Source organism: Bactrocera latifrons, unplaced genomic scaffold, assembly GCF_001853355.1.
Source record: "Bactrocera latifrons isolate USDA-ARS-PBARC rearing strain unplaced genomic scaffold, ASM185335v1 scaffold_41, whole genome shotgun sequence".
In the NCBI taxonomy this organism is placed as follows: Eukaryota; Metazoa; Arthropoda; class Insecta; order Diptera; family Tephritidae; genus Bactrocera; species Bactrocera latifrons.
The window spans coordinates 538,612-553,345 of record NW_017537057.1 but is presented as its reverse complement, the minus strand read 5'-3'; the positions used below and the strand labels follow the sequence as shown (position 1 = coordinate 553,345).

Genomic DNA, 14,734 nt, shown 5'->3' with positions numbered 1-14,734 from the left:
TACATATTTCTTTAATTATTTATTATTATAAATATAAAAAAAATATCCAATATACGGAAAGAAAAAAATTATACAAGAACGCAAAATTTCCAAAATCTGCAGGAAGTTAATAACTTTTTATAAAACTTTCGCAGTGTTCATTTCAAAATTACAGTGAACTCTTATGTTACGTATACGCCCACTACAGCGAAACCTAGTTGTACTCGTGTATAGTACATACATATGCACCTTGACTTCCAGAAATGGCAGGAAATGGCAACGCAACTATGGAATTACACGCTAAGAAAGCATTTAATTACAACAAGTGCAACAACGCGTGCAAGATTGGCAAGCAATTCGTGGCAAAATAATTAGTTGCTCAATGCTATCGAAATCAATGCCACAAATCGTGCGAAAATTTCCGAAATTCAGCACTGGAAAATTGTTGATGTGCCTAGAGCATAAAACAAAAACAATTTAGGCGTAAACGGCAAAAGCCATTAGCTGTTTTAATGAACTGATGATAACAACCACACACAGTCAGTCACACTCACACTMACCTTTCCAAAACAATAAAAATTAATTACAATTGTTTTGCTTCGGAAAACCGTAATTTRCGGMATTTGCACGGCRCACAAACCGCCAATCAGTAATAGAAAAAATTAATGTGCATTTTGTTTATTGAAAGCAGCAATTCCGATATTCTCTAGCTGGACGTGCTTCAACAGCTCAGCTCGGCGCTTTTACGTTACTAATAATTGGATAAATGCTGTGCTAAGCGCACGGCATATGCACCACCCTCCCCTCTCGTAGGACCGGGCCGCTAAATTGAACAGAATTGCGAATTTTGCGAGCTGTTAAGCGAGTGTGCGACAATTTTTTTCCATTTAGCGATTTTAACGAGTTTGAACTGGCTTTTTCACATATCAATGTGTGYATGTATGTCGGCAAGCCGCAGCTGTTTATACCAGATGTGGTGGTCAGATAGCGCGGCTGAGCTTTATCACAAAGCCTCACAACAATAACAACTACTCATATCCAACTAATTGAATTCGCTATTTGCATTGATATAAACATAAAAGCAAATGACAACAAAGCCACGACACTTTCACACACATTCCTCGTCGCATTTGTAGTCATAAATAATCATCTCCGTACTGTACAGTATTTGCCTACAATAGTCGCTCTTAAATTGAGTTAAATTAACACTCGGCTGCAGCGTGATGATCGCAGTGAGATTTGAAAATTTTGCATGCGCAAAAGGGCTTGCTTTGTGGCTCAGGGGGCTGAGTGTCAGAGTTGCGGTGGTTCAAAGTGGGGGCACTAATGAAGGTGTTAATACCCGGGTGTGTGCTTTCGTACAATCAACTCGTTTACTTGACTAATGAAATCAATTGAGCGTTTTATGGCTGAAATTTAACAAATTCTCTCAGGTGTGTGCAGAGCGTGACCTCAAAGTGCTTAAGTTGAGTTGAAATAAGTGCATCTCGAAACGTTGAAATATCACTTTTATTTTACTTAAAAGTTGTTTTGTTTGTTATATTGCCATTATCAATATTTACTTGTTTTTTTTTAATCACCGGTTACATTTCGAGCCGAAAAGTATGCTATACGCAAATTTTTTGCCTACATTTAAGGGCAGTRGCGTATTTAATAAAAGCGTTAAAAAAGTTAAGTGGTATATTTTTCATCGACTATTTCACAAAAAGAGCCTAAATGATGCAGAAAATTTCATTCGTGGAAAAATTCAAAAATCGCATATAACCAAAATAGCAATGCAAACTAAAACCATAATGCTGGAAAATGAGTGCAAACGTGACGGTACAACTTTTAACTTTTTAATGACAAACCTTAGTTTGCGAACCCTCGAGAATCAAAGATATTGGTATAAGCGTGAGTTTTAGCTGACGTTWTACAATCCCCTCCGATGAGTTYGGGACCCGCCACGYAAAAAWRTAAACCAATGAAAAASTAACTCGACTATRAATGRTTATAAAGAATAATATACRACTATTTGCTAACYATAGTCAAAAATATCAGTAATACTCACTTTGAAGACCTCTCAACAACAGTCATGAATCATCCTTCCTCTTATAGACCTATAATTCTAGGTTTTCTTTCTGGAATACTTCCAGTTAAACATTGTTATATTGCCTATATACATATATACATATATAGTACACAACTTTGGATAGCCGACTGAAAAAGGCTCTTTAAACCTAAAAAAGGCATATTAAGCCTACCACCAAGTTTGTAACCTCCGGAAGAAAACATCGGAGACATTATAAACTATGTATATAAATGATTAGTGTTTCGATTAGGTCATGACCGTCTGTCTGAATTTTATTAAGATTTCTTGCATACATGTTGACCGATAAAAGTCAACCGAAAGTTCGAAAATATTTATAGTATTATGTTGTATTTTAGGTAGTAGTATTTTCATATTTCTAATCAAACTTCAACTTATTTTTTTTATATTTACAATGAATTTTAATGTACCAAATATGTACAATTTTGGTCGCCCACTTTTTGCCATTTTTTAGCTAGAGACATTATTCCAACAAAAAACTCGTTTACTCGGCCAAAAACGGCGACAAGCAATTTTCACAGGCTTCTCTTGAACCCAACCTTACTTCATTAAGGGAGTTCTGCATTGACCGAAACAAATGGTAGTCCGATTGCGCAAGGACAGGGCTATATGGTGAATGCATCAAAACTTCCCAGCCAAGCTCACCCAGTTTTTGCCGAGCCATCAAAGATATGTGTGGTCTAGTGTTGTCTTGATGGAAGACGAAACCCTTCTGTTGGTCAGTCCTGGCCTTTTTTCGATTGCTTGCATCAATCTCATCAGTTGTTGACAGTAAAATGGAGCAGCTCATTGTGGATGATTCCTTTTCAATCCCACCATACACTCATCAAAACACGAATTCCCCGAATTTATTTTTATTTTTAGTTAAATGAAGCATATAAACTCACCTTTCCAGCACTATATGGTATGACAAAATGTGATTGGTAGCCTTGGAGGTATAGGACTACAACGACATCAATTGAAAAAATACGCAAAGACTTTTTCGACTATCCATTATTGGGTATATTGGTCAGCCAAATGCACTGGTTCCAAGATATTTAGTGTCTCGGTTCTTGAAAAGGAATGAAGTGTTGCAGGAGGTGTTATATCAGTATCAGCTACATTCGGTGAACCATCCGTAACTCAGCGGATTAATTGAGTTCACATGAACATTCTGGCTTCTTAAATATTAACACTCAGTTCTTTCCTGCTGATTCCCAGCAGAAATAGGGAGTCAATAACAGAACCGTTCGGCAAATATGGAAAAGCACTGACCGTTGCAAATATCCCACGCAATTATCTAGCTATGTACATACGTAAATATACGCATGTCGTGTAAAAAACTCAACTTGATGGCAGAGTGTGTTGCTCCCTCAATTTGCCATCATCATTACATTATTATTATGTATTATGATTATGCATATTATAGCAAAATGCGAACAATTTCTGTACAATTTTCCGGCTTCCTGCTTTTTACGAGGCAAAACTTTTTCACATAACTTTATTATATATTAATATTCATGTCGAAAACTCTCATATGGACGATAAAATACTTACACTATAACCATGAAAGTGCGCACACGCACACATACACACACTCATGCACTGATGAAAGCCTGCTGAGGGGAGTTCTTTTTACGTCACACGCAGAGCAACATCAAACGCAGCACAACAACAAGAACAAATAAATGTCTAAAAAATTATGATTTGTTTTTTGCGTCACTCTTATCTCAGCCTTTTGGCATTTTTACTACATTTTAGTTGTTGTTGCTTTCATTGCTTTATTTCATGTAAAGAGAGATAATTTATGAAGCTCGCATTTAGTTATGCGCAAATATTTATATTTGGTTAATATTTAGCACATGAGTGTATAAATAAAAATAAATATGATAAATACGCTAATTGGAATCCTTTCTGCGTTCTTGGGAAATTCGTTTAGCCAAAGTGTGGGCGTTACAAACAAGCTGTGAGTGCCGAAAACAAACTGCCTGTTTTTGTATTTTTATTTTATATAAATTTGTTGTTATATATCAGCTTGTTTATGCAATATCAGCGTCTTTGGTTTGCGTGAGATTTTCTTCTTCTTTCTGCTGCTTAAAAATACAATTTCCCAATGAAAAATAAAAATTTTTTCGCTAATAATTGCCTCATTAAATGCTCTGCATGTGCAAAGTGATTAACAAATAAGCGAAAAGCTGCCTGCTATACACACAGGGTGCTGCGTGCGGCATGTAGAAAACTGCTTTCTTGGCCACAATCAGCTGTTGAGTTTAGGAAACAGAAAAACACTTATAGTCACTTGACTATAATAGTCCCCCAACTGTGAAACTCTGGTTAAATATCTCACAGTATTTCAGCATATAGATTTTTTTCTGTCTATAGAGTATATGTATGTGTATACTTGTATATGTATGTGTTCACGCAAGTGAGGAGAGTTCTCTGATTGGCATTCACTTGGGAGTGGGCAGAAACGATTCTTTTACATATGGCTCACGATTCCCAGTGTTTGACCAATTATCCTCTGGATAGCTAGAAAATATTCAAGTAGGTCCTTGTGGCATTTACTACAGCGGCCATATAAAGAAGCTCAAATTCAGTGTGGGATTCGTGGTGGGGAAGAGAGTCTGTCGCCGAGTGCTGTCATTCGCCCCGGTAGATGAACGTCTAGCCACAATCCGCATCAAAGCGAAGTTCTTTAACCTAACGCTGATTTTCGCCCACGCCCCGACGGAAGAGAAGAACAATGTGACCAAAGATGCCTGTTATGAGCGCTTAAAGAGCTGCCCCCRTCAAGATGTCAAAATCGAGCTTGGCAACTTAAACGCCAGAGTGTGCAAATCGATTTCGCCGGGGTACGATATTCGGTTATCTGTAGTACTAGATTCCAGCATAAGAAAATTCATTAAGTTACTTGTCTGTCACTGGATCACTAACCAAATTGTTTTGGTAGTTGGAAGACACGTCTCCAGTKTTTTAGACGCACGTAAACTTAGAGATCCCAGCATTGACTCGGACCAATATCTTGTTGTCAGAAAATACTCACCCGCCTCTGTGCAGCAAGGAGGGTTCGACCTTGAGAAGCTGCACACCTGTATGAGAGCATTCATCAGCAACTCGGTGTAAGGGAACTATGGGACGGCATTTTAAGCTGCTTACGTACAACTGAAAACAAAACCATTAGTTTTCGGAACAGACGAAAGAACAGCTGTTACGATGAGGAGTGCAGAGTCGCAGGGGAGAGAAAACAGATTGCCCACCTCCCAGCATTAAAATCGGCCATAACACGTGCGATTGGAAAGATACGCAGAGTTGAAAAAGGGAAGCGAGAAGCTTTTGCAGACAAAAAAGAAAAGAGAGACCGAAATGCGTGAGTACAATGAGCTGGCCCACAAAAAAATTGCTGAAAATTCTACAAAATGATGCTGCGGCCAACAGAAGGTTTCGAGACCGAAGCATACTCTTATAGAACCCCTAGAGGTGATCTTAAGACTGATGCTCAAAGTATACTGAAATTAAGGAAGGAACACTTCTACAGCCTGCTGAATGGAAGTGAAAGCATAACAGATGGTGAACCCGATTCCTCAATCTATGACGATGGAGCAGACGTTTCATTACCGAAGATGAAGAAGGTCAGATAGCAATCACCCGTCTGAAGAACACCAAAGCGGCGGCGATCGATGGATTGCCGGTCGAGCTATTCAAACACGGCGGAAAAGAAGTGATAAGGAGCTCGGACGAAAGAATGCCTGACGATTGGAATTTATGTCCAATTCACAAAAAGGAAGACTCCACAATCAGCCTAAACAAACAGTTATGGCAAGTGTATGGAAAATTCTATTAAGCGTTAGAATGCTTATATTTGGCTCAGGTGCCTAAGTATTTTGAAGGCAATAATAAAGATTTGTAATAAAATACGTGAAAATCTAAGTATGTTTTTTTTTGTTGGTTCGAAACAAATGTGATCAGATAGTATAGTTAACCAAGATCATGGAAAAGCTTATTTGGTACTCAGGTCTATATAACCCAAGAAACGACTTTACGGTAGTCAAGTTCATATAACCCAAAAAAGCTCTTGTGGTAGTGAGGTCTATATAATAAAGAAAAAGCTGTTATTAGAGTCAGGTTTATATACCACGAAAAAGCTTTTCGGCTAGTCAGGTCTATATAATCCGAACGGTGCAACATTTTTAGCTGGACTAGTACAATCAATAAGAAGTATGAACAGGGAGCTGAAGGAGGCTAGAAAAAAGGTRAGATTAGATAGTGCGATATTTTGCTTTAATATATTACGAAATTCCCTCTCATATTATTAATTACGAGTATATTTATGGTAAATAGCTACTTCATTCCTCCAACCTCAATTCTAAAGACATGAAGCCGCAAACGATGTAGCAACTTTACTTCCTCCTGAAACGGCTACTGTGTATTATTAAACTGTAAATTTGTAATTTCTTCAACGGAAACACGTGTATTTCTTTAAAACCGAAAAACAAAAAAAAGTTAAAAGTAAAAAATAAAAAATATTTTCTACGTAATTTTCCGCAGTCGTCTTTCATAAACAACAACTATAACGAACATTGTGGGCCGAAGGTCTACGATTGTGTGTTTATGGCCGACTTACTGGCGCGTTCACGCACTGGAGCAGCCCACCTGGTGCGCTTAATCGCACTTATATGCYGTTATTAATGTCTGTACACTCGCATAAAAACCRYAAAATTCAAATAATTGCAAAATCTGACGAACAYACAAACAAGTTRCATATATGCGGCTTTGTTTATTTGCAGTTAGTGACATTTTTAGTGGCAAATTGAATAATTGTCGACATTCGTCGCTTGGAACGTAACACGTTTAAATCTCTTTTATTGCGCAAATATGTAGATAATAATTGTAGCTGTAAGTTTGTATATTTGTATTTTTTTTTTTTTGTATGTTGATTGCCTTTCGCCAACTCTCCGTTAAACGAAACGTAAAAATAAGTTTAAATTATGAGTGCGAGTATTCAAAAAGGAATGCAAAGAAATTTTACATTTGCAAATTAGCAAATGCTATGCAAAGCAACAACAATAATTGGTTTCCCTACAACACTGGTCTCCCGACAATGAGATAATGGTAATGCATGGCGTTGCATGAAAACATCTTAATGAGCAGCTAATTTACATATCACTTATACTGTTTGCTGCAAGTAGCTGCCGACAAAGCCGGATATGCTCGTGTGTACGTACTACTATCACCATTGTTTAGCTGATAAATATGAAAATGTGATGAGATGAGACTCTTGACTAGCTGCTGGGTAATATAGCATGCTTGTTAGAACAATATAAAGAGTTTATGTGGATTTATTAGTTTGAAAAAGAAAATTATACATATATATAGCGGGTGATCCCTTAGAGGTGCTGTTTTCAAAAGCCTTTTTTTTACAGATCCGGCGTGATTCGTGTCAGGTTGTCATGTTATTTTTSTTCAATATTGATTAGCATTTCATCATGRAAAKACTTTACTTCTTATGGTCAACATAATCGGCCTACYGAGCGTACTATTCGCAACACCATCACCCATCTAGAGACCCAACATTTAAAATTGTATTATATAATATTCGACCGAATAGGTCATGTCCAGCACGCAGTGAAGAAAATATAGCAGCCGAAGCTGAGAGCGTGCAGGAAGACCGTGGAGAGTCGATTCGGCACGRTTCGCAAGAACTSGGACCGGCGTAAATTGAAAGCRTACAAAATAGAGTTTGTGCAAGAACTAAAGCCGCTCAACCTTCYYAAGCGRCATCGCTTCGCTCTATGAGCTCCTGGAAAGTTCCAAAATCATTCGACGCATTCGAGCCAAATTTTGTTCAGTGATAAGGCCTATTTCTATCTCAATGGGTAKGTAAAYAAGCGAAATTGGYATTCCCAATTTGGAGCGAAGAGCACTTAAAAAKATCCAAGAGACGCCGCTTCATCCAACCAACCGTTTGGTGTGGTTTGTSAGCCGGTGGAATCATCGGTCTATATTTTTTTCCAAAAATCTTGCCGGTGAAAACGTAACCGACAGGGGCAACCGTTACAGTCCTACGATARCCAACTATTTGATGCCTGAAATTGAAGTTCGCGATCTCGGCGACATTTGATTTCAATAAGATGTCGGTACTTCTCACATATCTTCTCGCATATCAGATAATTTCACGTTTTGAGCCGACCGATTGGCCACCAAGATCGTGTGATATCACACCATTACTATATTTCCTGTATGGATGTGTAAAGTCTAAAATTTATGCTGTCGATCTCGATTCGATGCAGGACTTGCAGCGTGTCATTTTTAAGTTACAAGTCGAAAGGMTCGAAYGAGTCATCGAGGATTGGACTCAATGGACAGACTAACCGAGCTGTAATAAGCGATAATCTTCCAAAAATAAATGCCAAAGTATGYTCTTTCAAATGATGAAMAMCATTCTACAWTAAACTTGAAWTTTCTATGTTTTTTCTTCAAAAAAGTAGAGAGCGTTGAAATGGATCACCCTAATATAAGCAAACACCGTTGGTGGACATTGTGTCCACTGTGTACACCAATGTTAATTACCCACACCAAAAGCAGCTGAGAGACAAGCAACCTTGGCTGTTGCCAACTGGTGTAAATTATGATCARAACATTCTCGAAAATATATGGCCTAATAATGAGGTAGTTTATATTTGCTATTTTTGGTATTTAGCTACCTTCATATAACAGCGTTTATTTCACGTGTTTGCTAAGTGCTAAATATGGACAAACAAGATTTTGGCAATGTAATGACGCTRTAATTGATGTTTTACCTCTTCTGGCCCTTTTGCTGTGTATAAACATAGAAACGGTTTCCTGGTTTCATTATTAGGGAATATTATGTTTCCATTTAGCGTTGCCAGGGGTTGACCCCACAAACGAAAAAAGGTGCCAAATTTAGTAATTTAGTTTATTAATAGAAGAAAGTTTGCGTCACGTAATGTTGWGGGTCAAATAAACTGTCAAACTTAGTAACAAAAAAATAATTGCAAATTCACTTTTCTTTTCTTCATGAAGTCAGTATTTAATTTACTTTTCTGGTAAATAATTTCAAGAAAAAATGTTTTAGGAAAAACTGTCATCTCTATTTTTATTAGTTTTGGTTAGCTCCTAGGAAATTGACGTCAAAACTAGTTGAATTGTAGAAGCGATATATTGATATATTTGTCGACACTTTCTTGGGTAGATATGTAAGAGAGAAAATGTCATCTTATTTTAGATATCTCATTGAGGTCATTTGCTCTGCGATATATGGGAGTAAGGAACTTGTGGACTCGAATTGCTTGAGATTTTTCTGCGAACTTTCTTTAGGTCTTAACAAATCAGTAGACCAAATAATAAACTCAAGAGAATGCTATTGGTTAATTGCCTAGATGAGGTTTGTTGTATTTATACCGTGCCACGAAGCTTGTTACTTGCAGAAGCAAACGTCGGCGACCCATTAAACTATCTATAAGTAGGTCTTTCGTCTTCTTTATTGGCGTAGACACCGCTAACATAGTAAAAGTATAGTTTTTTCAACCATTCGCCCGAGATATTTTCACGAAATTTGACATGGAACGGTCAACCTTCAACACATTGGTCAGATGGGATTAATATGGTGGACTAAAAATAGTAACACTTCTTAATTTAAATTTTGCGCGAAAACCAGCTCGTTAAATTTTTTTTCTAAGTTGGTATGAGTTTCAGTGGTATCATCGGTGATAATTGTTTTCAATGATGGTCATTAATGCGTTGACGCCGAACCACGTCCAGTACGGCCATCAACATCAACTGATGATCATAATGATTACTGGCGATCAGACTTGGATCTAAGCTTACGACCCAGAAACAGACGATCAATCTAAAGAATATCGTCGCAAAGGTGAGCCGAAGCCGAAAAAATACGTGTTAAAAAACGAGGTTATGTTGACAGTTGTCCTCGATTATCGASATGTGGTGCACTCCGAATTCCTTCCGACCGGTCAAACTGTCGATAGAAGAGTCCGTAGTATTTTGGACGCAGCTGTTTTAAATATATCAATATGTCAACTCTATTTGGAATTCAATAAGGGTATTGCAACAACAAAGTATAAGGAACGAGTGTTTTCATATAACAGTTCTTTTACCTTAAACTTTAAAGTGAACTGGAACCTGCACCGAAAAATTTTAACTTCGCTAGAATGGAACGCGGAAAGTGCTTGAGATCCGTTATTGTATCACTCTCATACTTTCTTGGCTCACAACTTCTCAACTATAATATGCCCTAATGCTTTTTAAATATATTTAATTAAATAAATGAATACAAAATTGTCGCAGACAAAGTACAGACGTGAACTCTTTCATGGAAAACAACCCATAACCTCCCAGAAATAAAAAGTGCCATAATTTCCAGTAAATTAACAGTATTAATCTAGGTAATACCGTATTATTCACGCCACGCAATAGACATTACGTAAAATGGGTGAACATTCGTCAATAACGTCAGACTGCCTTAACATTAATGTCAACGCCATATTGGCCGTAATTACTCACCTTCATAACCAACTCGAACGGGTGTTTGTAGACCCTAACGGGCGATTGGAATTTTTGCACCATTTTTGTTGAGAGTTTTCGTTAATGTATACACTCTTCTCCACTGTTGACCGAAATGTGCAGAGAATGTGATGCTTCTTAGAATCGTTAAGCTGGCGCTTAAGCTCTTGGTGGTGCTGGTGCTTCGTTGTTGGTTTACTGTGTACTTTTACACTTTTCTCTTTTAAAAGCACTTCTTAAGTAAGTAAGTTCACTTTGTATCTTTATTTATTTTTCAATATTCTTTAGTTATTTTTGTTTATTTTCTTATGTGTTTAGTGGACCCTTCGTTTTAGTACCTTCCTCGTGCACAAAATTACTTTGCTGCCAAAGACTAATTACAAAAGCGCATGTTGGTAATTCAATTTTTAGTTTTTTTATTTTTACTTTGCGGTGAGCCCTTCAACAAAACAAACGAGCAGAAAAATGCACAAAAGAGAAACGAAATTTCAGCTTGTCAGACGCCAACGGCCGACCAACTGACGGCTGACTGCTTTGTTGACTGTCTCTTTGTGGTGCGTGAGTGAGCGCTGCTGAAGGCTAACGACCGCCCCGACCCTTAGACCAACTGGCTAAGAAATCTTTASAAAATTCACAGCGCCCGCAATCGATTTCCGCTAATTGCTCTCTACTTGTTTGGTTGGTCTAGTTYGCTAGTTACTTCTTGTTATTATTTTGTATTTGTAATTGTTGTTAGCAACTTTTGATGTTTTGCCTGCGAACTCATTAAGGGACTGCTGGTGAACGAGGCTAACCCTTTGCCTTGGCACTTTAATGCGAGTTCGTAGACATTACACAATGAGCACAGCTATTCTGCCACTATTTGTTTGTTCATACATATAYACGTACGTACATGCATAGGTGTGTGTGTATCGCTTACGCTTAGGTGTATTTACTTTCAACTACTTTATATTTGTTTTCATGTATTTGGAATTTTTCACTTTTTTACTTTCGCTCTGAACACGAAAACACTTTGCCACCGTTAGTTTGTATTCCGTTTTGTATTCGTAAATATTTCGGATTTTACTTTCTGTTAGCGTTTCCGCAAAAGCTCAACTAAAAGTATCCAATTCTGTATTCTGCTTATGAAGTGCACTTCAAAGTAGCTACAAAACTATGCGTTCTTTCTGCAGTTGAATGCGTCCGCGCCGTTCGCCTGGTAGAAAGCAAATGTAGGCAGCCGTGAGTTGACTCGCTTGTTAACAGCTCTGCTCATTGGCATGYATGTGYGTTTGTGTATGCATGTTCATTGATTGGAAAACCTACATTTATGACTTCTCTCGCAAGCGCTCAGCAAACATATACATAYAAACATGTATGTATACATTTTTATATACAGTGGTGAGGTAATTGTTAGCACCACTATTAAAGTGGGATTAGAGTTGAACGAGGTTAAAGAGAAAAGTGAAATTGTGATATATTGTAAAATTGACGATCATATGGAAGAAGGTYCATTTTTTTGGTTGGTAGGACTGTCTATAACAATTGCAAATCATCTGTTTGTCAAAAGGTTTATTTCTTTCCAAGAGAAACGTGATTTKGCAAACAATAAATAGTGAATTTTTCGATTTTAACGATGGTTGCTTTATAATGCTGGATTTTGTTGGGCAAAAACTTRCTTCTTTTCGGTTTGCGCAAAAAATTGATTATACTCCGTATGATTTCCGGCTAAGCAAACTCAAACCGAATCGACGATGATTCTGAAAGGTTCAAACTTCAGAATTACTGCACCAATTATTTTCAAATACTTCTGTACTTAGTTTTCAGTTATCACCGTAGAGCTACTTTTACTTTTGTTCACGATTTGTATTTTATAATAACAATTTAGCGGTTTTATTCCGCAAAAAATATAATTTTTTCCTTCAAATTATTATAAAAAAGGKGATTAACTGAAATTTCGAAAGTTCTTTCGGTGTTATCTGGCGAAAACTATTATCAAAGAAATGTATCCTGATTTGTTTATTTCGTATKATCTGGCAACAAGCTATGGAGGCACCGTAATTCTAGTTAGTAGTCGAATGAAAAGAAAAAARTCGTATTTTATGTCCATAAACTAGGTATTGGACGAAAAAATTAACAAAAAAGTGAAAATTTCATWTTTTTACTATTAAAAAATTCTCTTGACTGCACTATTTTTCTCGTCACTGTATGCATCTTCCGATACATTTGTGTTTGTGTGTATCTGCATCTCAAACCGCCGATSTGTTACCACTTTTATGTGCTTGCACTTGGAATGAGCGAGATTTGATTCGCCTTCTCATTGGAAAAACTCTCACAACGCTCAAAAAAGTAGAAAAAAAAGCCTTCTTGCAATGTTCTGCCCAACAATTGGCTTTTTCCTCGAAGCGTTTCTGCTTCAAAATAATAATTTTRCTAAATATTTTTTGTAATTTACTATAATAAACACTTTGTAATAAATGTTTGTATAATTATTTTTTGCAAATTAACATTTTTACTTTGAAATTATATAAAGAGACCAGCACACGCACTCAACACTTCCGACGCTCGCCACTTTCTAATGAACACTTCGTTCCAAAATATTCGGATGTGTTTGTATGTACATAGCTATGTGAGCATTTATGTAAATACCCAAACTATTTAAACAACTTTACACCAATACGAGGCATATGTATGTATGTATGAGATAAATGTACATCAATCATTTGTTTGGAATAGTGGGATTTGGCAGCGGAACAGCTGTTACCAGCGCTGGTAGCTGTAGATACATAGATACATACATATGTATGTATTTGTTACAAATATACATAGATACTGTGTGTATGCATTWATCACTTCCCAGTATTTGCAATAAAAGTGTTGTATACAGCTAATAAAATATTGTWATTAATTAAAGTTAAAATTTTGTTTAATGAATTTAAAAAGAATTTAATTTTTGTACGTATATACTATTTGTATATACATAGCTAAATATTGTATTATTGAAAAAAAATTTTATTTTGATTTTGATCAATTAGTTTGTAGRACAGCTGTATGTTATAGTGGTCCGATCTGWACAATTTTTTTGGARATTGTAGCGTTGCCTTGAAAAAGTGACAATTTTCGTCAAAATATATTGTCAAATAAATAAATTTTTCATAMAAAGACTTTATTTTGGCCTATCAGTTTATATGGGAGCTATATGCTATAGTTGTCCGATCTGAKTAATTTTATATCAGATTGTGGCATCGCCTTGGTTAGTAATCCAAACCAAATTTCATGAACTTATCTCGTCTAGAAAAAAGTTTTCCATACAAGAGCTTGATTATGATCGGACGATTTGTATGACAGCTATATGCTATAGTGGTCCGATCAGCATAATTGCATCACAGATTGTAGCGATGCTTGAGGTAACAAGCTATGCCAAATTACAAGAAGATATCTGGTGAAATAAARAMGTTTTACATATAAGCACTTGATTCCGATCGTTCAGTTTCTATGGCAGCTGTATGCCATAGTGGTCCGATATCAACGATTTCGACAAATGAGTAGCTTCTTRAAGRGAAAAGGATGTGTACAAAATTTTAGATCAATATCTTGAAAATGGAGGAATATAGTAGGTACAGACGGTGAAAGCCTTGAGTAAAATAAAAAAAAATTCTATAAATAAATATAGATAATATATTGTAGTTTTTTTCTATAAATACGTATGTAAGAACAAACGAAGACAAACTAATAAAAAAATATCAATTTTAAATTAAAATCATCATTTAATATATTTTAACGGAATAAATTACACGAATTATAAAAAATACAATTCACATAGCACTTATGCAAAAAAGAATATATTGTTTTTTTCAGTGTAGTTATAATGGTGTAAAAAATATACGAAACATAAGTGTAAGCAAGAAAAGTTAACAATTTTCTTTAACAAATATTTTACCTGAGTCATAAAAAAGTTGTAATAAATACTATTTACCGCATATACATATGTATATTATATACATATGTATATTATATACCCCATATGAGGGATAAAACCTATAAATATGTGGGTGATCTTAAAGCCTTTAGCCATTTAGTTTTATACTGTTCGACAACGCGTCAACTATTGCTCATTTCTGGGTACGCCCATAGACTGCAATGCTGTCGGGTGAAATAATAATTAAAATT

General features: G+C 36.2%; 2 protein-coding genes across 2 annotated transcripts in view; both read right to left on the bottom strand.

The window, feature by feature from the left end:
- LOC108972631 (protein real-time) overlaps positions 1-12,018 on the bottom strand; it is a 36,556-nt gene extending 24,538 nt beyond the window's left edge. Inside the window, exon 1 of the mRNA XM_018939298.1 lies at positions 10,586-12,018. Coding sequence (XP_018794843.1) covers positions 10,586-10,648 — 63 coding nt within the window. The 5' untranslated portion in view covers positions 10,649-12,018. The remainder of the gene's footprint in view (positions 1-10,585) is intronic.
- Positions 12,019-14,435: 2,417 nt separating this feature from the next.
- The window catches only part of LOC108972591 (SUN domain-containing protein 3), a 2,164-nt gene continuing 1,865 nt past the window's right edge, over positions 14,436-14,734 (bottom strand). The window contains exon 5 of the mRNA XM_018939227.1: positions 14,436-14,707. Within this exon, the coding sequence (XP_018794772.1) occupies positions 14,677-14,707 (31 nt within the window). The 3' untranslated portion in view covers positions 14,436-14,676. The remainder of the gene's footprint in view (positions 14,708-14,734) is intronic.